The 20,070-nt window shown below is 42.1% G+C and overlaps 1 protein-coding gene across 1 annotated transcript in view; it reads left to right on the plus strand.

Moving 5' to 3' along the window:
- ERBB4 (erb-b2 receptor tyrosine kinase 4) overlaps positions 1 to 20,070 on the plus strand; it is a 380,218-nt gene that overhangs the window by 334,788 nt on the left and 25,360 nt on the right. Inside the window, exons 20-22 of the mRNA XM_026088236.1 lie at positions 12,442 to 12,597; positions 15,442 to 15,517; positions 17,463 to 17,609. Of these exons, the coding sequence (XP_025944021.1) occupies positions 12,442 to 12,597; positions 15,442 to 15,517; positions 17,463 to 17,609 (379 nt within the window). The remainder of the gene's footprint in view (positions 1 to 12,441; positions 12,598 to 15,441; positions 15,518 to 17,462; positions 17,610 to 20,070) is intronic.

The following is a 20,070-nucleotide window of genomic DNA, read 5'->3' on the forward strand; positions in this document are numbered from 1 at the left end:
GAAGTTTTAGCTGGGGGGAAATAGCTGTCTCTCGAAAACCAAATTTCTGTCTTCCGCCCACCCCACTCTAGCATTCGTCTGGATTTATTGAATAATGTTAATGGATTATTTAGCGGTTTTCTCCAGCCATTATCAGCTAGCACACRTTGTTTATGTGGCTGGTCCCTCCTGTTCTGTCAGCTGTCATAAGCTTCTCAATTAGAAAAGAAAAAACCTGATATGAAATAGGTAACTATGGTTACCTGTGATGTGGGTTTTTAAGGAGCGCTCAGAAACCTAGTGGCAACAGAGTTTGGAAGTTCAAAGCTTTAATTTATTTGAGAACACTCCTGATTCAGAGTATCAAAAGCATTTAGAATAAATTCAGAGTATTTTCTGTTGTAGAACGATATTGCGCTCCTCTGCAGAAGCCATCTCACAGACCAACCCGCCTGCTCGCCCTGCTCATGCGAGGAGCAAGGAGCACCAGCGGGAGGCGAAGGGGCATCCTTCCCGTCTCTCCATGCAGAGCTGGTGGCCCTTGCACTGCAGTAGCTTGTGCAAATGGTGGTTTCCTAAAGAAGCAGTGCTTCTCTTGTCTGGTTGGATTCCTGTTTACATTGCAACGAGGGTTTTTTAAAGTGGACGTATGGAGCCCTGCAGCACTGCRTGCCTCAGGGGCATCTTTCAAGTAAAGGTACCTGCCTGAAATTCAGACCCAATCATGCTGTTGAAGAAAAAAAAAAAAAGTCACTGGAGCTTCATTTAATGAGAACACAGGGTACTGCTAAAAGGTTTTAATTGGAGCAAAAGTACCTTATGAAACATGCATCTTGAGGTCAAAAAATTCCCCTCTTAAGGATTTCATAGGGATCAGTGGAATTATATACGTATTGGCCTGTTGCAAAGCGGGGAGCTGTTGTGCGCTCCTGTTGCAGGATTTTCATCTGAACATACAGGATAAGTAGCAGTACAGTTCCCTGTATGCTCAGTGGTCAGCGTTAATGAGAAAGGAAAAATAAGTAGCATATAATTGTTCAGCTGTCCAAAAACATTGTGTCATTTGAACGGGCCGAGTACGAGGAGTACAAGAAAGACCTGTTTTGTCACATATTTTCTTATAACTTGCAGCATAAGGTGAATACTGGGAAGCCTTGCATCCAGATGATATCACGCTGTATCAGTGACCTTTCAATGGCAAATGATTGTCTGCTGCTGGGTCAGTACCGAGTTCCCAGGAAAGCTGTTGTATGGTACCAGAGGTTCCTGAGACCTGGCTCTATCCCRACACCTACTTCCTGGGGCAATTCACATCGTCTTTCAGCTTCTACAGCAYAACTTTGCTTATTAAACATTTTAGTTATTAAATTACTGTGTTTATTAACATAACTTTGTTTAATTAGGATCTCATCTCGTGGAAGCAGGGGAAAGCTCCTGCTATGGGTAAGTGCTGTTCCTTGCTCAGCAGGCGCCCTGAGCTGGGCTGGCACCTCTGGGTGTGTTTTAGGCTGCTGTATATTTTGTGCATTGCATGCTACCACTACTGGGCTGTGTGGGGGAGTAGAGATAGGGGTCCTGACGGCCAGAATTCAGCAACAAGAGTGCCTTTCTCCAGCCCCTGCCCAGATGCTTCTAACCTCAGGCAAATCCAACCTTTTACAGTAATTAGGCATTCATCAAGTTGCAAGGTATTGTCTTCAGATTGTTGGTAGGGAAGTCAGATAACTAGATTTATCGGTTATGGCCAAATCCCAGCAATGACCTCCAGGACCTACAAAGACCCCTTATGCCTCTTTTGGAAGGTTTTTGCTGGATCCTGTCTTTGTGCTGGTGACTACGCTTTGTCATAAGACCGTTTTCTGGAAAGTCAGCACAGTAACACTGAAGACTCTAAATGCTTACCACAAGTACTCGTGTTTAACCAACTTGAAACACATAGCACATAATTTATTAAGGGTACATAAGGTTGAGACTGTTGCAGTACAGTCAGATCCAGAGCAGAGCAGTAAAAGGTCACCAGTCTTACTGTATTGTTTGAAGTGCTGGAGAATTTCTAATGCGTTTGCGCTCCGGCTATGTTCGTTTGGAAACGGAGAGAAGACTGTGGTTGTATCTATTAATCTGGAGCTTCCTTATTAATAGGCTGCACACTTCATTGATTTTTAATTAATTTCTGAAGAGACACAGAGGATAAGTACTGCAGCCCACAGACATCTCCGTACTTATTGCAGTCCACATCTCTATTGATTGCCTGCCTAAGGAGCAGAAGTAATCCATTTTAAATACACTTTCTTGGAGAGAGTGAATGCACTACACAATATACTCTCCCGATTATAATTGTATTGGCAAGAGGTCAGTGGTCAGCGTAGGGGAAAGGTAGTACATCATTTAGTATTCTGCTGGCCCTCTGAGCTCAGACTTTTATGCAGGCTTAAAGTTTCAAGAAAGCCACATTATCTCCCTTACAGTTAGTTTATAACTGTAGAGTACTAAGAAAGCACTGGTCACAGCTCCACTGTTAGAGTTGCTTTATAGGACACATTTTGCCTACCTACCCCTTCCGAGGAAGGAGCTGGAGCTATTCAAACTGCAGCAATTAATCTGAGAGAGGAGAAGAGCAGGATACAAAAAGCCTTTTCAAAAAGCTGATGCACTGATACTTCCCTCTTTGGCTGCCACTTTGAAAAGAATCAAACATTTTCACAAGTATTTGATCCTCTGGGAGGTGAAACCTGAAGTCTCTGAGAACTCCCCAAATCAGGGTAGGTATGTTCCTCCTGCTGGCACGTGTAGCACGGGTTACCGGCACTGGCTTTTGAAACAGTAGTTCACAGCCTTTGCCATAAGTACTGTTGTCCCGCTAGCTTCTTAAGTGTAGTTTCTTAGCAGTGAGTGTTTATTGCCCAGTAAGGAGAGTTTTACGGGAGTAAGTTTGTTATTTAGACAGTGGGTTCTCATYTAAAAGCTTCTTTTACACAATGAGATGTTGACAGCATGTAACTGTGGTTGCAGCTGAAACGGTGCTAAGCACTTCTCAGCTTATGAGACAAAGATCATTACTGGCCCCAGCAAGCATTAAATTGTGACGGGCAGAGTCCAGGCCCTGCGGTACAGCCGAGGAAGGGCGTCCCTGCAGCAGAACAGCAGTCTGCTTCTGAGCAGTCAGCCTTTTTCTTACACGGGGATCTCCAGGAGATTTCTGCCTTGCTTTTGCTCTTCCTGCATGGGACAGTGCGCCCAAAGGACAGTCTCTTGAAAACACATAACCGGTTTGTGTGGTCACGTTCATCAGCCCGTGCAAGAAGCAGATACTGCAGAGCTAGCAAGRAGGCATCAGATGCTGAGTACTTCATCAGAGTGCTGGGGGTGACCTCTACCCGGGAGTCCCTGACTTTATTATGTTTTTCTATTATAGCTCTTGGTTTTCTCCTGGAATTGGAGGGTCAGGAACTCTCTTGGTGTGTCTCTGCTGCAAAGTATATTTGTGTATCAGCATCTGTGTTGGCCTAGTGAGGGTGTGAGGGGAGCTGCAAAGCTGTGTCGAGGTTACTGTGTCCTTGCTAGTGATAGGCTTTTTATAAGCTCTGCTACAATTTCTCCCACCTCTTTGGGCTACAGTACAGTAAGCTGAACCTTTGTGATTTTCTTCAGTTAATTATAGGGGAACATACCGGTCCTTTTGAGCACTTGGGGAATAGGGTGAAGGTACTGCAGGAGACTAATGAAGCCTGTGTCCACACAGCCCAGGAAGCTGGGATACCTAGTCCAAGTGAAGTGATAACATGGTTATAGCCTATATGAGCCAGTTTGCTCAGAGCAAAGGCACTAAAGCTGGCATAAGAGAGGGTCTTGGACATAGCTGGCAGCTGTCTTAAGGAAACAGTTTGGTGAAAGTCTGAGTGCAAATGGAGATTAGCTTTAACTCTACAGCTCCCTCCATCAGGGATTTCATGCATAGGAATGAACTTTGTTTCTCCCATCCTAAACAGCCTACGTAACAGCTGCACAGATGTGCCTGGAGATGGGACCAGAAGAACTTGGAGGTGCACACAATATGGCCAGTGTTGAAAGACCTGTTTTACATCTCATTAGTAATGCTACTTAATGTATTTACGTAACATCTGTCATCAGAGGAACATGCAGTGCTTCACAGACTCTTTATATTCAGCACCACCTAATCTAGATGTCTGCATAATTTGAAGGAGCCAAGGAGACAATTCATACTTTTTGCAGTAGTTCGAACAAAGAAAGTGTTTGATGATGACAGTGGAACAAACTCCCCTTCTCATAATGTCTTAAGCACTTCAGCACCTACCCAGGATAGATAACTTAGTTTTAAGGACCTTACAACCTAAGGGTTGTGAACCAGCCTAGTGGAAACCTATTCATCTGTGCTTTGAAAGGATGAGAAGACACTGCTGAGATTTTAATTTAGGGTTGCAGTGGGTCTGGGCCCATTGAAATGTCTGCTCAGTCCTGTCAATTAAGTCTTGAAATGTTGTGAGCTTATGAACTTGTTTTTCTTCTAATTTCTTTCTACTTATTCTCCCTTTATGAATCACATTTAATTTTTGAGTAGCCTGCATTTTTCCTGTAACTCTCTCATTTAAATTTTAGCCTCATAGCCTCTTTCCCTTTCCTCTTCCTGACTTTGTTTTGACCAGTTATGCTTTAGCATCTTTTTTATTTTGTGTCTTGGCCCATAACTCGGCAATGCAGTAAATCAGGCTTTAGGTCTCCTGTTACTGGATCAGATACGCTGCAGCCACATGATGCAGAGCAAAGATCTGCTGTAAATTCTTTTTGCTTGTTCATACTACTTCTTTTGACAGGTAACCGGCATTTTTATACTGCTAAAGGTAGTCTCTGTCCTCCTGTCGCTGGTATGAAGCCAGTTCATCTAGATTTTGTGCTTCAACTGAGTCAGCCAATGTGTGACCACACTCCCATGCGTGAGCAGGTAGAATTTGTATTTTTGGGTGATCCATGAGTGGAAAGATCTAGGACTAACTTGTGCACAGAAATGGCACCCCTAACTCTTTTCATGGCAGAATTAGCTTGAGCTACCTGCACAGAAGTAATAATGCAGCTGCACGGAGACCATGTCTCCTAAGTCAAGTACAGAGAGTCTTGGGCTTGCTCCTGTGTCCTCYGAGCTTTTTTGTCTAGAAGCTGATTGGCAATGCCACCACAGGATTGTGAGAAAATGGATTTATTAGCTTGCATGAATGAACAGCTTCCCCACTGCTTATGTCATATCAGCTCCRCGTGCGGGTCTAACAGTGTTTCAGTCATCCTTGGTCGTGTGGACAAGTCCAAAGTCGCTATGAAAATCAAGCTAGCTGTGTTAACTCTGGCAATCCAAAGACAGCCGGCTTAAGGTAAAAGCACCATTACTCCAAGATATGGCTTGTTACATGTGGATAGCCYATGACTTCAAACTTCAGTAACATATAGAGAAGAGAAACCTTAAGAGAGAGCTTAGTAAAGGGAGCAGGAGATGGGAAGAAATATATTATTGTTGCATAAGCTTTCTTTGCCTCCCCTTTAGCAAAAAGAGAGATTTCCTTGCACCATATAAAAACAAAGTAAGTGAACTCCTAAATATTTGGAGTGACACCACAGCCAGGGGGATCCAGGAGTGGACCTCCCTTGCCAGCTTTCCCCTTCAGCTGGCTGAACTCTGGGCATTTTCAGAAATCTTTGGCAGCTAATCCAGTAGAAGAGTGCACTGCACAAGCTGCAAGTCCCCAGCTCAGTCTCTTGGCTTTGGACTGAAACGGTTAGCATCCTTCACTTCCCTGTGGCTGTGAGGAGGGCCTCCAGCTTCACAAACAGACCCACATAGCAGCTCGCACCTCTGCAGCTGAGTCAGTGCGGTTCAGAGCCATGTCGGTTTTTCCCTCCTACAGCTATCTCTGGAGTAACAGCTACTTAGATGATTCTGGTTGCTCATGACAACAAAGGGCACCGCTTTTTCCTTGAAAGAGTGTTTAGCCCTCAGTAAAATCACACTTTTTCCATGGGGTAAGGGAAGGGGGGCAAAGATGATCATTTCAAGCTTTCTGTACTGATTCCTCTGATTCCTGTTATTAAGCTAGCCTCAAGTTATTAGGATGAAAAGAGCATAATCTCCAAGGCTGGAGATTAATGTCCATGAGATTTGAGTTGGGCTTGAAATTTTCTTCTTTCACATGCCTGTTTGATGAATCTGCCATTTGTCCTGGCTCTGGTGAGGGGAAGTTATTATCGAAGAAAGGCAGGCTGCTCTTAATTTTTTGAAGCTTCCTGGGGTGGATAAAGATCAACATTTCCTCTATTTAGAGAGAAAATAATGTGTATCATAGAAAACAGCAAACTAGGCATAYCGAGAAAAAAGTGTTTGCAGTGCTGTCTGCTGGTATTGCTGAAGTTCTTGGGACAGGTGAAGCTCTTTTTACTTATTTTTTTTAACTTGAATTGTTCTGCAAAGTTAAGTCTTGGATCCTGCAAAGACATATGTATATACTTAACCTTTAGTTAGTGATTGAACACACTTCAGTTCATCTGATAAATATCCCAAAGRGGCTTTCCATTTAATGAAGATTACATACTTGCTTAAAATCTGTTCTGAATAATGAATCCTTTTTTCCTGGAATTGAGGTAGAAGTACCTAATGGAAACAGCCTTCAGGCAGGGCTTATTCAGTTAAAGTTGGACATTCACTGAACAGCAGCTGCCACCTTTGAAAGGAATCCAGAAGCGTCCTCATCTGGGAGATGGGACTTTGAAAAGTCCAGAAAAGTGAAAGAAATCAAATAACAGCATCTGAAACTGTCTGCACTTGCAACTCATGCGCTACGAGCTGTACAAATTGGGGCTGTGCTCAAAAACTGCCCTCRTGAACTGGGAGACAAATGAGAGCTGCAGAAAGTAATGCTGGTGATAAAGTAAGAAAACCACAAATGTGACCACATCTTAAAGGCAAGAGATCTCAAGGGGCAAACCCATAACCTTAATGGTTACATCTGAAAACTTGATTTTGCTTAAAAAAAAAAAAAAGTCCCTACATTCTTTTATTTCCACCACCAACTCCCCTTTGGTGATACTGCTCTATAGATGTCCACATCAGTAGAAGTCCTAATACTTTAGGAACTTATGGGATACTTCCTAGTGCAGTGCAGCATTTTGCTAGCTCAGAAAGCTGTTCCATCTCCTCGTCTTCAGTCCTCCCCCAGATTTTTTGACAGGAAGTTTACTTTCCACTGACCCCCTTTGGTTTGTTGACATCACATGAACCTCATTTTCTGGTCTCTCATTTTTCTTGTAAGCTAGGGATAGACCATAACTGAAGACCTGTGAGTGGTTGTCTCTCCACAGTGCTGGAGACTCCACAAGCAATCCATATTAAATTTGAGAAAGCCTTTCTTCTTTTATAGTTCTTAATCACTAGCTCCTAGTCTATTTAACAAGGTAATTTTTGTCCTGTGTTATKGCTAGCCAAGCCTGAGAGCAAATGGATGGGTAGAGGAAAGCAGGATTCACACCRCCTTGTATTACTTCTRTGKTTTTTTTTTTTCCTGGTTATTACATAGAAAATTATCAAGGCTGAACATGACAGGTAGGAGTTTCTTGTTGGAGTTAAGCTCCTAGTGACGATTTACATCGTTCCTRTCCACCTCCCTTCTTTGAGGAAGCCATCTTTGCTTGTTGCAAGCCAATTCTTCTGCCCGCAGCATTGTTATTAATTTCCCCGGTGCTGTTGCAAGTCTTGTGTGAAATTTATAAACATGGGTAGTGCAGTCCAGGTTAGTAATTGTGTAGTTAAGGACAAAAGACCTTTAATGCTAGTCAAAGACCTTTTGAAAATCTCCGTTTAAAATTTTTCCTTCCACCCCACTCTCCCCAAATTTCTGGCAAGGGCATGCGTGGCTCTTTCTGAAAGGYGGGTTTACATTTTCACAGTTGTGCAGTCACATGAAAAGAAGGGATCCTGGCTACAGGCATTTTTAATGCTATGTATGTCTAGGTAAAGAATTTGTATAGCACAGGTTTATCTCCGCGTGTGACTCTGGTGCTGGGTTAGGATAAGGGGCACAGCTGGGGAAGAGAAAAGGCTATTCCTTGCTCGTGCAAAACTTCCAAAGGGACTTTCTCGGCTTATCTGTGGTAGAGCTGTTTGCAGCGACTGTTTGACTTCTTAATAGCATTCGACATTGATTCAGCGAATGATTTGATGTTAAAGGAGCCTAGCAGTAATTGCATTTCTAATGACGTTCTCTGTGAGGAAACCACTGCGGTGACTGTGGTGAGGAAGTGTCAGGGACGGCTGGGTCACGGCCGGTTCTTGCGTTCGTGCGAGGTGACTCCGGGCTCGGAGATCATGGGGCAACTGATCCTTAATGGCTTAATGTTGAACTTTCTGTTCTTGTTGGTTTCAGCATAAAAATCACCCCCCGCTGTGGATGTTCTAATCCATATACTAAAGCATGGGGTTTCTTAATGTCCAGTCATTTTATATTTTGACAATTATACGGTATCTGCATAGCTTTATTTGGAGGTAACAAGTCCTGAGGGGCATGTCACTTCCCCAGCCTCACAGATCACACTGCAAATGGCACAGGACAGTGGCTTTTGGATGTGGCTTTTAAGTGTCATTTTTAGAAACCGATCCTTTCGCATTGTCAGGGTTTAGGGTCACTTGCAGTTCTGTCTTGTAACTCATATAAAATATCCTCTTGGTATTTGATCACTGGCTTGTTGGTTGGTGATGGCACCAGCTGTGAAATGCATGGAATATTTTTTCATTATAGTACTTCTGTGTCATATAACAAGATTAGAGATACATACATAGCACTTTTCCTGCCAGGTTTGAAAATGCCTTCACGTAATGATTGTCAGCATAGTATGTGTTTAGACAGTATTGCTGCAGTGAATACTGTGGGCTTCCCCTTTTCAGATTGTTTTGATTTTTACTGTATAATCTACATATATACTGTATAATACATATATATRCACACCTTTTGTATATACACCTTTAGACCTTGTTAATGGGATATCAGGAAAACCAAACATGGTTACCATGGGTATTCCTTGGAGTGTTTGCATTTCTGCAGGTCTTGGACCGGCAGAAGGATTTTTGTAGCTGTTGACCCTACACAGGTTGTTATTAGCTTTGCAGATAACACAGGTGGAAAAAAGCCTTGAGAAGCTTGTTTGACATAGGTGAAGTAAACCATGAGTATGATGATACACAGAAGGCTGTGGTTACCCTATTTCTGGTTAGAAAAGAAACCCAGGGGTTATTGGTTCACTGGAATATTCAGGTTGCTTATTAGAAGTCTTTTGCGTTTTTAACAGAGTTTGAGATTAGGTTTAATAAAATATTGTWATCTTATTAAAAATATATAAAATAATTGTGTAAGTTTGTAGTAAATGGAAATGAATGATCAGAATAAATAGTGAAACATCCTGAAGTGTTAGGCTGCATGTTTAAGAAATGCTTGGAAATTAAATATGTAAAGGAGGTAAAATAAGACCAAGAAGGCTTCTTTACAGGTTTGATTCTTTAACGCTTTCAATGAAGGATGTTTCTGGACACCATACCACCCTTTCCCGTCAGCCTTAGTTACAGATGAGAGGCAGAAGCCTTGGTGGAGGTCATCTGTTTGGATTTTAACAGAATAGAAATTCTGCTTCTTCATTTCTGCAAAAAGACATCTGCAATATCTTCATATAATTTCCGTGCTGATAGTTAGAAATCAATCTATCAAGAATCACAATTTTGTTTGGGCCCTGACATCTTCTGATATCAGCAGAATACTCATGAAATTCTCTGGGTTCTTGTGTCATCGTCAGGTTCTGCCCACAAAGAGGGTTTTTGCATGTTTGGACATTTCATTCCCTCCCCCCGCCAGTATAGCCCAGTATTTTGAGGTATTGTTGAGAATTTGGACCAAATAAGGATTTTGGAAGTTATCTCAAGGCTATGAGGTTTAAGAAGTACTTCTGTTTGTTCTAAAAATTCAAGATACTTTGTAGACAAAGTAGAAAGAAAGTGTAAGTGGCGCCTTGAGACGTGTTGTTGTGGAAGGATCTCTGCTATTACCGTGAAGARCGTGTTGAGACCAAAGACAAATGTCCAGCCCCAGGGAGGCTGGAGAGGGGAGCAGGTGAGCTGCCGGGGGACAGGCTGGGGAAGCCCCAGGACGCCTGTCTGTCTGTCTGGGATCCCACGCCCAGCACAGCACGCTCAGGAGCTGTAACGAACCAGGTTAATTTTAGATGTGTGAGGAATGACTATGCRGCATTTTTAAGGGCACCCTGAAGCCACCCTTAAGATTAAATTCGTTATCTGTAAGAGCAGCAAAGCTGAACGTGCGATTAGGCCAGAGACACCTCTGCAAAGCCTGCAGGGCGCTGCGTGCCCGCCCGCGCTTGGCAGTGTGACCAGGCACGGGGACAGTGCTTGCTCGGTGGCTTTCCAGGCCCCGCCAGGGAGACGGTGCGACAGCTACCTGCAGGCGTTGCAGCAGGCCGTCTGCCAGTCCCCAGGCCAACGGGAGCAACGCGAGTCCAGGACGTGCCTGCGCCCCCCCTGCTTCCCAGGCTGCTCCTGAGGAGCAGCGCTCACTCACGCTGCCTTGAGGTCCTCTCCGGTTATTGCCAGAGACGTGACGCAGGAGTAGTCATACGGATTCTCAATCTACCTGGATTTTATGGGTCCTGTTTTGCAGTGGTGGTGGTTGTTCCTCTGTCACACGGCATCACTGCTGTTGACTGTGTCGTCTCTCCCTGCTCGGACTTCTTTACATGGTAATGCGGTTTCAYGGTGCGATTATTGTATGGCTCACAATTGTTTGGCCTGTGAGATTTATTTCTCCATTTTTCTGCAGGCTTTAATTTGATGTCAAAAACCATTAAGCCCTCAAAGTCCTACAGGTCTAATGTTCAGCAGCCAACAGCATTGATTTGCTGTTGGCAGGAGGGTGTGTTTGCTTCCACCAGCAGTGCTTTTTAAAAATAATTCTATTTGCTGTACACCAAAGAGTCCCTGTGTCCCCTTTCAAATGCCTTCATGTTCACTGCAACAAAGCCTAACGCGTGAGAGATGAAGCAATGTTTATGCCAAACGCTCTCCCACACATTTCCAAACCTTTTAGCGGTGTTTGCACTGAAATTTTCACTTAAAAGTCAAAGTAGTTCAGAGCTCCACTTGACACCTTTTGTAAAGACATCCACTTCTGTCAAGAAAGGGCAACATTCAGGCCCGATGACTGGGGGGTGGCTTAYGCGTTGTCCTGCTGATAGGTGTGGGGACAGGCCTGTGGGAGCATCCCACGCTCTGAAAGGGAATCAAACCTGGCCCGTGACACAGAGCAATTTAGTCCTTTTAATCATTATCTGGGACTCTCTGAGTTATCATCTGTATTATGTGTTGCTATGATCTCTTTGGTATTCAACAATGGCTTTTTTAAAATTACCATATATATTATATAGAGCTAATATATTAAGAGATACCTTAAGGGTAATTACCAAGTATGTAATTTCATCCGTAGGTCCTTATAATGATGGTTAATGTCATAAATGCCTTTTAATGGAATTACAGGCTTGTAACCCTGTCTGACTATCCTTTATATGTCATATAATTAATGAGACCAAGATTTAGCGTTCATCTCAGTGTCACAGAGCGTCGTGTAAACTTCCATACTGATGGTAGATGGTTAGTCTCTCATCAGAGTAAGAAACAGATTAAGCCCAGGCAGCTTGAATATATGTTAGCTTATCTTTAAAGGCTTGTTAACCAAAGGACTTTTAACAGAATATATAGGCTCATAAAAAACATTGGCCATTGGTCTAATATATAATTATAATACTACTTACAAAATTTTAAGGGAGTGAAAAGGCAAGTGGATTGCAGCCCATTGAACACAGAATTGTTTGCCTCCTACTTCACTGAGGGTACTGAAAATTTGCGTCTAACTTCAAACATGTGGAGATGGAAAAGAAGCATCATCTTGAATTCGGGACACTGGCCTGGAGCTTAGAAGGTCTGGGATTGTTTCCCAGTCTGGCCAAATTTCTGTGGGGCTCTGGCTAGGTCTCTTAATATCTGTAGGCTTCAGATTCCCTGTCTGAAAAAATAGGGACTGTAACATTTCTTCATCTTACCTTTCTAGATTTTAAACTTGCTGGAGCAAAGGAGATATCTGTGTCTTTTTTTTTCTTTCTTTTTTTTTTTTTTTTTTTTGGCACCTGCCATAGAATCACAGATTCCTAGCGTTAATCAAGTTGGAAGGAACCTCAGGGTGTTGTCTAATCCCACCTCCTGCTCAGAGCAAGGCGATGCTGAAGTTCTGGCCTCTAGGCCCTTTTATTATTGTGGATAATAATAAGAGAAATTTTATAAGACACCAGTGAAAAGTAATTCTAAAAGTTCATGTGTGACTCATTAAGATTGTTTTATTGTTCTTTGCCCTTCAGGGAATGATGTACCTGGAAGAGAGGAGACTCGTTCACCGGGACTTGGCAGCCCGTAATGTCTTGGTGAAATCACCAAACCATGTGAAGATCACTGACTTTGGCCTAGCCAGGCTTTTGGAAGGGGATGAGAAGGAGTATAATGCTGATGGAGGGAAGGTGAGTACTCTACATTTCTGGAGGTAAATATATCAAGCTTTTATGAATCTCTTGAAGTTTTAGGACAGTGTGTCCTTAAAGGACTATATCTACGTAAGAAAGTGTGTTCAGTGACTTAGCAAAGCCCTCTATTCTAGCAGTGAACTGTGTTGTGATACCAAACATAAAAACTGTTTGTTTTTGCTCAGTGAGTTTCTACAGGTCCATCAATAACATCTTCTGAACAGCTTTCACACTCAGAATCAGGTTTTGCTCTTATGCTCCGTTTTGTATCTTGTGTTGAAGACTTTTGAAGTCAGTCCAGTGAGTGATGGCTGTTCTAGTGCATTGCTGACAGGCCCTTTCTCCAACCAGTATGGACCTCAGTAGTTTGCAGGCCCATTTTCCCAGACAGGTCTTTTTTCAGGAAACAGAGAGGAAGGCCACAGAACATGTTTGTATTTGTAGCACATGAAAGAGTTTACATATGCTCTGCAAAGAGCCACTTCTTGCGTGACAGTGAAAGAGCCTGTGTGTGCTATTTCCTGCTTCCAAGTCCAAGTCTCCAGGGCCGTTCTGAATGCCAGCCCACTAAAAAGATGGCTTCAGGATAATTTTGAAGCCAGACATTTCCTCATATTACTTTTCAGCACACCTTGGAACTTCCACACAGTGCCTCACACACTTCATAATGCCTTCAGATTGAAGCATGACAAAATTCAGAAGGCCACAAATACGTACTTCTGCTGGCTGCTCCATAAACAACTTGAAATTCCACATTTCAGCCTGTCCTGAATCACAGAATCCCAAGTGGCTCTGCCTCTCCTGTCATTCCTTTTCCCAAATGTTCAGTTTGCTTTCTGTCTACTTGCTACCTGTGTTTTTTTTCCGCTCACTTACACACATGTCTGGGAAAAAACAGCTGTTGCCAGTATGTGCTTTTCCCCTGGATGGGCTGCTGCCTTATTTGTAGTGCTGCTGCCCTTGGCAGCTGTTGCATGGATCACAACAATGTTGCAGTGAATGAGGCGAAGAGCTGGGAAGGAGTCACCAGTGCTTTCCCATTTGCCCCAGGAAAGAGACCTCCTGGCAGGGAGAGTGGAGGTTTGGCAGTCTGCCCTGATTCCTTTGGTTTTCTAATTCCCTCTTCAGTAACTTCTCTGCCTCTTCTCTGTCTCTTCCCTCCATCAGCCAGTGAATGACAGAAAATGAGCTGGTCCTTGCAAACCAGCTGTTCCCTGGCAGCTGTTAGGTGGCATCTTGGACTTGTGAGGCCAATCACCCTCGTGGGAGTTCTGGAGCCACAATTTGCACATCAGAGATGTCACTCCCCTGTTCCAGAGAAGTGTTCTGTTAAATCCAGAAGGCATTTGCAGTTTCAAGTTGTATTCTAAGCATGCTGAGAGATGTTCAGCCTAGATAAAAGAAAAAATTTTTCACCGTGAGGACAGTCAAACAGTAGAATAGGTTGCCCAGAGAGGTTGTGCAGTCTCCCATCCTTGGAGGTTTTCAAGACCAGACTGGATAAAGCCCTGAGTAACTTGGTCTGATCTCATCACTGACCCTGCTTTGAGCCAGAGGTCTCACAAGAGACCTCTTGCAGTCCCTTCCAACCTGATTTATCCTATGACGGATGATGCGGCTTTGCTGTTCCAACTTGGAACAGCCCTATTGAATTCGATGGGAATGAAAGCAGTGAACTTCTGCAGAGCTTAGTGGAGGAGGATGAACTGTCTTTGCAAGTGCTAAGCCAACCTTTAATAAAGAGTGCTATTTTTGCCATAGTTCTGTATAGGTTATGTTCATGAGTCAACTACATGGAAGGTATTTTCATAAGGGTTTGAACGAAGACACATCCTCTGCTTTTACACCCACCATCTGTTCAGATACTGCATGCAGTAATGTCTCTCTTCAGTTCAAGGTTTACTCCACTGCGAGTTCCATAGTTCCAAGTTAGGCAGGACCTGTACAAGGCCATGCCGGATAACATTCRGTTACATGTCTGCCCATTAGAAATCAATGGACTGCAAGGCTGTGCTTCAGGAGCCCCTCTCAGGAAAGGAAAACACTGGGAATCTCATCTTAACCTGCACCCAAGAGAGGAAACCCTTACCCCAAACCGAAGTTCGTGTCTGCCTGCATGCCCTTTTCTATCAGGAAGGTTAGATGAACTTCCCCCAGGGGTGATTCACAGCCAGAGGCTAACTTGGGACCTTTGACTTTCTAGATAAACCTTTCTCACTGCATTAATGACACAGAGAACTAGGAAGGCTGCGTTCCTAACATGTAGGTTAGGAGTCAGAAATGAAGCACAGTAAATCCTCCCCACTGCTTTTTTACACTGATGATGATTATGTGGACTGTGAAACCTTATAGACATTACATTATTAAATAGCCTTGGTAGAGAGCCATTGAGGTAGCAGTGCCTGGTTTTGCAAGCCATTGAGCAAAAAGAGCTCCTGATTTCCAGCTTCTCTGCTCCGCTTCAGATTTAGGGAGTTTGGATTTGTCCCATCCTTACATTGGAGAAAACTAGTTGGTGGACTTGGGATACAAACTCCAGGCATGGCAAAAAAGTAAGATGTTTGTTATATCTGAATCACTGAAATTTGGGTGGTATGAAAAGTTGTGCAGGCGATTTATTTAGATTTCTCATCTCAGTATGTTTTGTGAGTCCAAGCCTATCTAATTCTGCTCAGTTGTAGAAGGCAGCAGTAACCATTTCCTCTGCTGTGGTATTGCTGCTTTTTGGAAAGTTTGCAGCTGAAAAGGGAAACACGGAGGAAGCTGATGTCTACGTTTAGGATGTAGTCATATTATTTTAATATTCTATTTCTAAGCTACACTTCTCTTTCCTTTCCCCAGATGCCAATTAAGTGGATGGCTCTGGAGTGTATACACTACAGGAAGTTTACCCATCAGAGTGATGTTTGGAGCTACGGTAAATCTTCATGTGATTTGTTTGAAAATTTGTCTAATGTGATACATTAAACCAAATTCTGTTATTTTACAGATTATCTTTTTTCCTAGAGTAGATAATTCCAGTGGTTTCCCCCCCACCTTTTTTTTTGAATGTGTATCTCTGAACAGCAATTGTTACTTGTCTCCTGTGTTACCTCTCTGCTCACTAAAATATATTATCACAATGTCCCTGCTGGGATGACTGCTGAAAGGTCTGGTTTGGTAGCAGTTTGGCTGCTTATTGTGACGGAAAAAGGCCCCTTTCAGCTTAGTCACAGATTCATAAAAATATGGCTGCAGGTCATAATTTTCAGCAGTCCTTTGAAAATCTTAACTCTAAAAGCCGTGAGTGTCAAAAAACATTTTCAGGCTTATGGGACTTTCAGTACCAAAAGTCAGATAAAAGGGAATTTGTCATAGCACAGAGCAAATACAGCAAGAGAAGGAGAGATGGGAGAAGGAGAAAGAGATGAGCCCAAGCTACCTAAAACAGGCATGGGTTTAATTTCGCAGGTAACTTAGGAATTGGTTAGACAGTTCGGTTCGGGAGGAACTCCGCACACAAAAAATCACATTTGATAAATGAGGTGTGTATTTAATGTTGTTAATTCTGTTATCCAGACGAGCTACTGTGCCACATCTGCTGAGCTGTCTGCATGTTTATCTAGTAGAGCTATTACTAATAAAATCATGTGTACCTTTGTGAGTGGAATTTTCCAGCAGTATCTAGGGTTACAGATCTCCATTTGCATTTCCTGTATCCTATAATTTTGAAACAAAAAGGTGTACAATTCTGTTCACTACTCACTTTTACCTGTGGGTAGCAGCAAAAGATACTGTTTGCGATGGCTGGGTAGCTGCCCTCTTCTATCTAGCTAAGAAAAATACATGATAATTAAATTGATCATATAAACCTGCTCTTTATCCTCAAATTCTGTATCACTGCACTTAAGAAAAAATATGCCTCCATTTGTGGAATTCATTTTAAAATCAGGAAGCCCAGAAAATCTGTAATCTGGAAGAACAAAACCAAAAAAGATTGACAAGTTATAGTTGCTGAACATCAGCCAGGAGGTGAATGAGGGCGAATTAAATGTGTGTTTTATGCATATGGTATTTTTACCCATCACTTTTCAGATTAGCATGACAGTTGGCATAATATAGTTAGTGATCTGGAGGCATTTTTAAATGGCCTTTGCAATAAAAATAAAAGCAAAGCAAAGCAAACTGTTGTGAAAGTGGCATTTTCAATATTTAAGATTATGTTTGGGGACAGAATCTGTTACTTATGATATATGATCTTTATTTTCCTGCTCAACTGACAAAACAAATCCTATGGCTATTCAAGAAGATGATCTTGGTTTTGAAGCACAGCAATATCATAACTCAAATCCATAAGGTGATTTAAGGAAAAAAAGTAATACAAGTGGCTGTGTGAATGACTTACAAGGCAAAGACAATGACATAACATTATTCAGCTTGGTACCTTTGTGGAAAATTGATGCTCTAAGTTAGGGAACATCTGCGTTTTTTTCCCTTAAAATAATAGAGTACATCAGCCATTCATTTTCCCTTTTGATATGATAAAAGAGCAAGATGCATTCTTTTGTTATTGCATCCATTTACTTGCCCACCATTTATTTGTCTTAGGCCTTTCTCTTGTAGCTCGGATCTCTCACATTTGCTCTTATGCCAATAAAAACATGGAAATTGAGTTTAGAGATTAACACAAAGCACTGTTTAACCATTTTTCAGAGCTCTTTATGTGGCAGACCAAACTTAAGTCTTTTTAAAGGCAGTGAAAAAGAGATTGGTGATCCTATTTTGGTCCAGAGCTGAGCCACAATACAGACCTCTAAGAAATAGCTAAGGAATCTGAAAAGTAYGTCCTTAAGTGTTAACACATTGGGGTTTTTTTTGTCTAGGAGTCACTATCTGGGAGCTGATGACCTTTGGTGGAAAGCCATACGATGGAATCCCGACCCGTGAGATTCCTGACCTCTTAGAGAAGGGCGAGCGGTTGCCCCAACCTCCAGTCTGCACTATTGATGTTTATATGGTGATGGTGAAATGTAAGTAATTGTAGCTTTTAATATCCCCATACTCAGAGCTAAATGAATACTATTTTAGAACATTTACATCTACAGTCTCTGACAGTGCCGAGTAATAGTGCACGCTGTTTCAAAACAAAAGCTTCCTAAGATTCTGTAAATTACATTTAAACACTGCATGCACATTTTTTGCAATTGCAAAAGATATGAATTTAGCCATGAAGGGTTGAGTTAGCTCAGCTTCTTATTACTGTCAGATGGTATCTCACATTCTTGCTGTGAAGTCAAAATTGTATGATTGTTATTGTAAACCCTTGTCATTTCCATGACAATTGATTTTGATGTTAAAAAAGATAGTATTAAACATAATTATGGTACATGGATAGTCAGCCAGTGAAGGTTGTGAGGAGAAATGCTAGTTCCAAATATTGAGGAAAGAAAGCATAAACGTTTTATTGTTAATAACAGTACTGATAATTGCAATAGTAATAAAAAAGCAACATTACATTAATATAAGAAACTCTACAGACAGATTTTTTTGTCATTCTTAGTCCAGTGCAATAATTTATGGATATTTTTACTTAAGCAAAAAAGGAAAAGTTTGCTCATGGTTTTTTCCTACCCTTTTATCTCCAAGATACTCACACTAGTGACTGTATCCTCCAAGGCTAGGCTTCTAATTTAAAAAGAATTAGGAACATCTCTCTGGTGTTTCTGACTTAATTTAAGTGAGATTAATGTGCAGCCATCTCATCCATCTGATAGGGGCCTTTCCCTTTTGCTTTGTACACAAAAACACTAGAAGAAAGAAGATAAAACTGGAGGGGGTAAATACATATCTCCTGAATGAAATTCTGCTCAGAGCTGCTTGTAGTTCGTGAAGCTCATAGTGTGAATACCCTGTCCAACCCAGGAGTTTGTCTTTGGTATATATGTAATTTCATCTCTCCCTCTGCCCCAACCCTCTGTTGACGTATTGAGGACTGCACTGCTTAGTAGTGGTGAAAAGTTTGAACACCACATGTATAATACTAAGTTGTTTGGTTTTGGATGCGTGTAGAAATTTAAGACAACAGAGAACTGGCAGTATCATAAAAAGAGCTATTCTCAGGTTAGTTCAGAGATTAGGTAATATCATGACTCCGTCAGGCACTTAGGCAGGGTACTGTGGAGGGGTTTTCAGCATGGCTTAAGGTACTTCAGGCTGCATATACCAGAAACGGGCAAGATTTGAATCCCCCAAAACTGTCTGGTACCTGCAACCCCCCTGGAATTACTACCAACAATTGAGGTAGGGATGTATTGAAGGATTTTGTTTTCAATGTCAACTGTCTGTTTTTCTTACACATTGATACGAAGACAGCTGACGTACAGTTGTGTCAAATGTTACCTTGAAAAAAATCAGTAGAAATTTTTAATAGATCAGTTCTCCTTATGATTCCATTCCAACACTAAAGACAGTTCTGTGAGTCTTACTAAAGCCAAATATTTAAGCCATGTCTTTGTGGTTTCAGAAAGGAGATGGCATGCCTCTCTTTTATTATTTACAAATAAATGTTGCAGAACCGAGGTCACAACAATTAGCAGTCTTAATGTGCTCTGGTAGATCTGTCAAGTAGAGAGGAAGGGCACTTGGATTATCATGGACCTTGTAACACGTAAGTGCAAGTAGATATGGAATTTGTCTGAACAGTGCGCAGGGTTCATGTTGATCGAGTGCAAAAATGTTCAAGCTGGTGGCAGTTCTAGTGGGTATGAGGCAATCCACAGGGAACAAAAGCTAGTGCTAGCAGGTTGGGTTTTCAGGAAGAAGGAAAGTCATGGCTAGATATACACATTTAGTCCTGTAACATTTGTGTGAAGTTCTTTATAAGTTCTAGTGGCTTTGTTTCTTCTGCGTTGGCCACTTCTTCAGTTAAACAGAGTGAAGGAGATAAGGCCTGCTTTGTTTAGCCTCCCTGGCAAAGGAGAACGTGTTTTGGAGAAGCGGCTGATAGAATCTTCCATTAGAAGAGGCTGACACTGAGATAAACTAGTTGCTGGTGGTGAGCGCCTGCACTACTTGCTTTTTTTGCAGAAAACGTTAAAAGGGATTGAGAACTGTTGTTCCTAATGAACATTTCTTGGAGAATGAATAACCGAAGAAGCATCCTGGCATAATTAAAATAGTACCTAATGCTTTGTTAGTGATGCAGGCACATTAGTGCAGAGTTACCTGAAAGCTGGGATGGCAGGTCACTGATCTGGCAGATCTGTTGAACAACTCTTTATAATCTGAGCTGCAGTGGACTAGTAGATTAGTTAAAAACTGTATTTATTAGTAACTTAGTAATGATGAGATCAGGGATTCATTATATTAGAGGTTGGACAGATCTATAATAAAAGACAGTCAGAGTTGATATCTGAACGAGCAAGCAAGACACAGAAAAGTTACAAGGCGTTGTTACTGTCACCGTGTTGGGGATGGGGAACAGGAGCTCAG

This window comes from Apteryx rowi, unplaced genomic scaffold (assembly GCF_003343035.1).
Source record: "Apteryx rowi isolate R43461 unplaced genomic scaffold, aptRow1 scaffold_12, whole genome shotgun sequence".
Classification (NCBI taxonomy): Eukaryota; Metazoa; Chordata; class Aves; order Apterygiformes; family Apterygidae; genus Apteryx; species Apteryx rowi.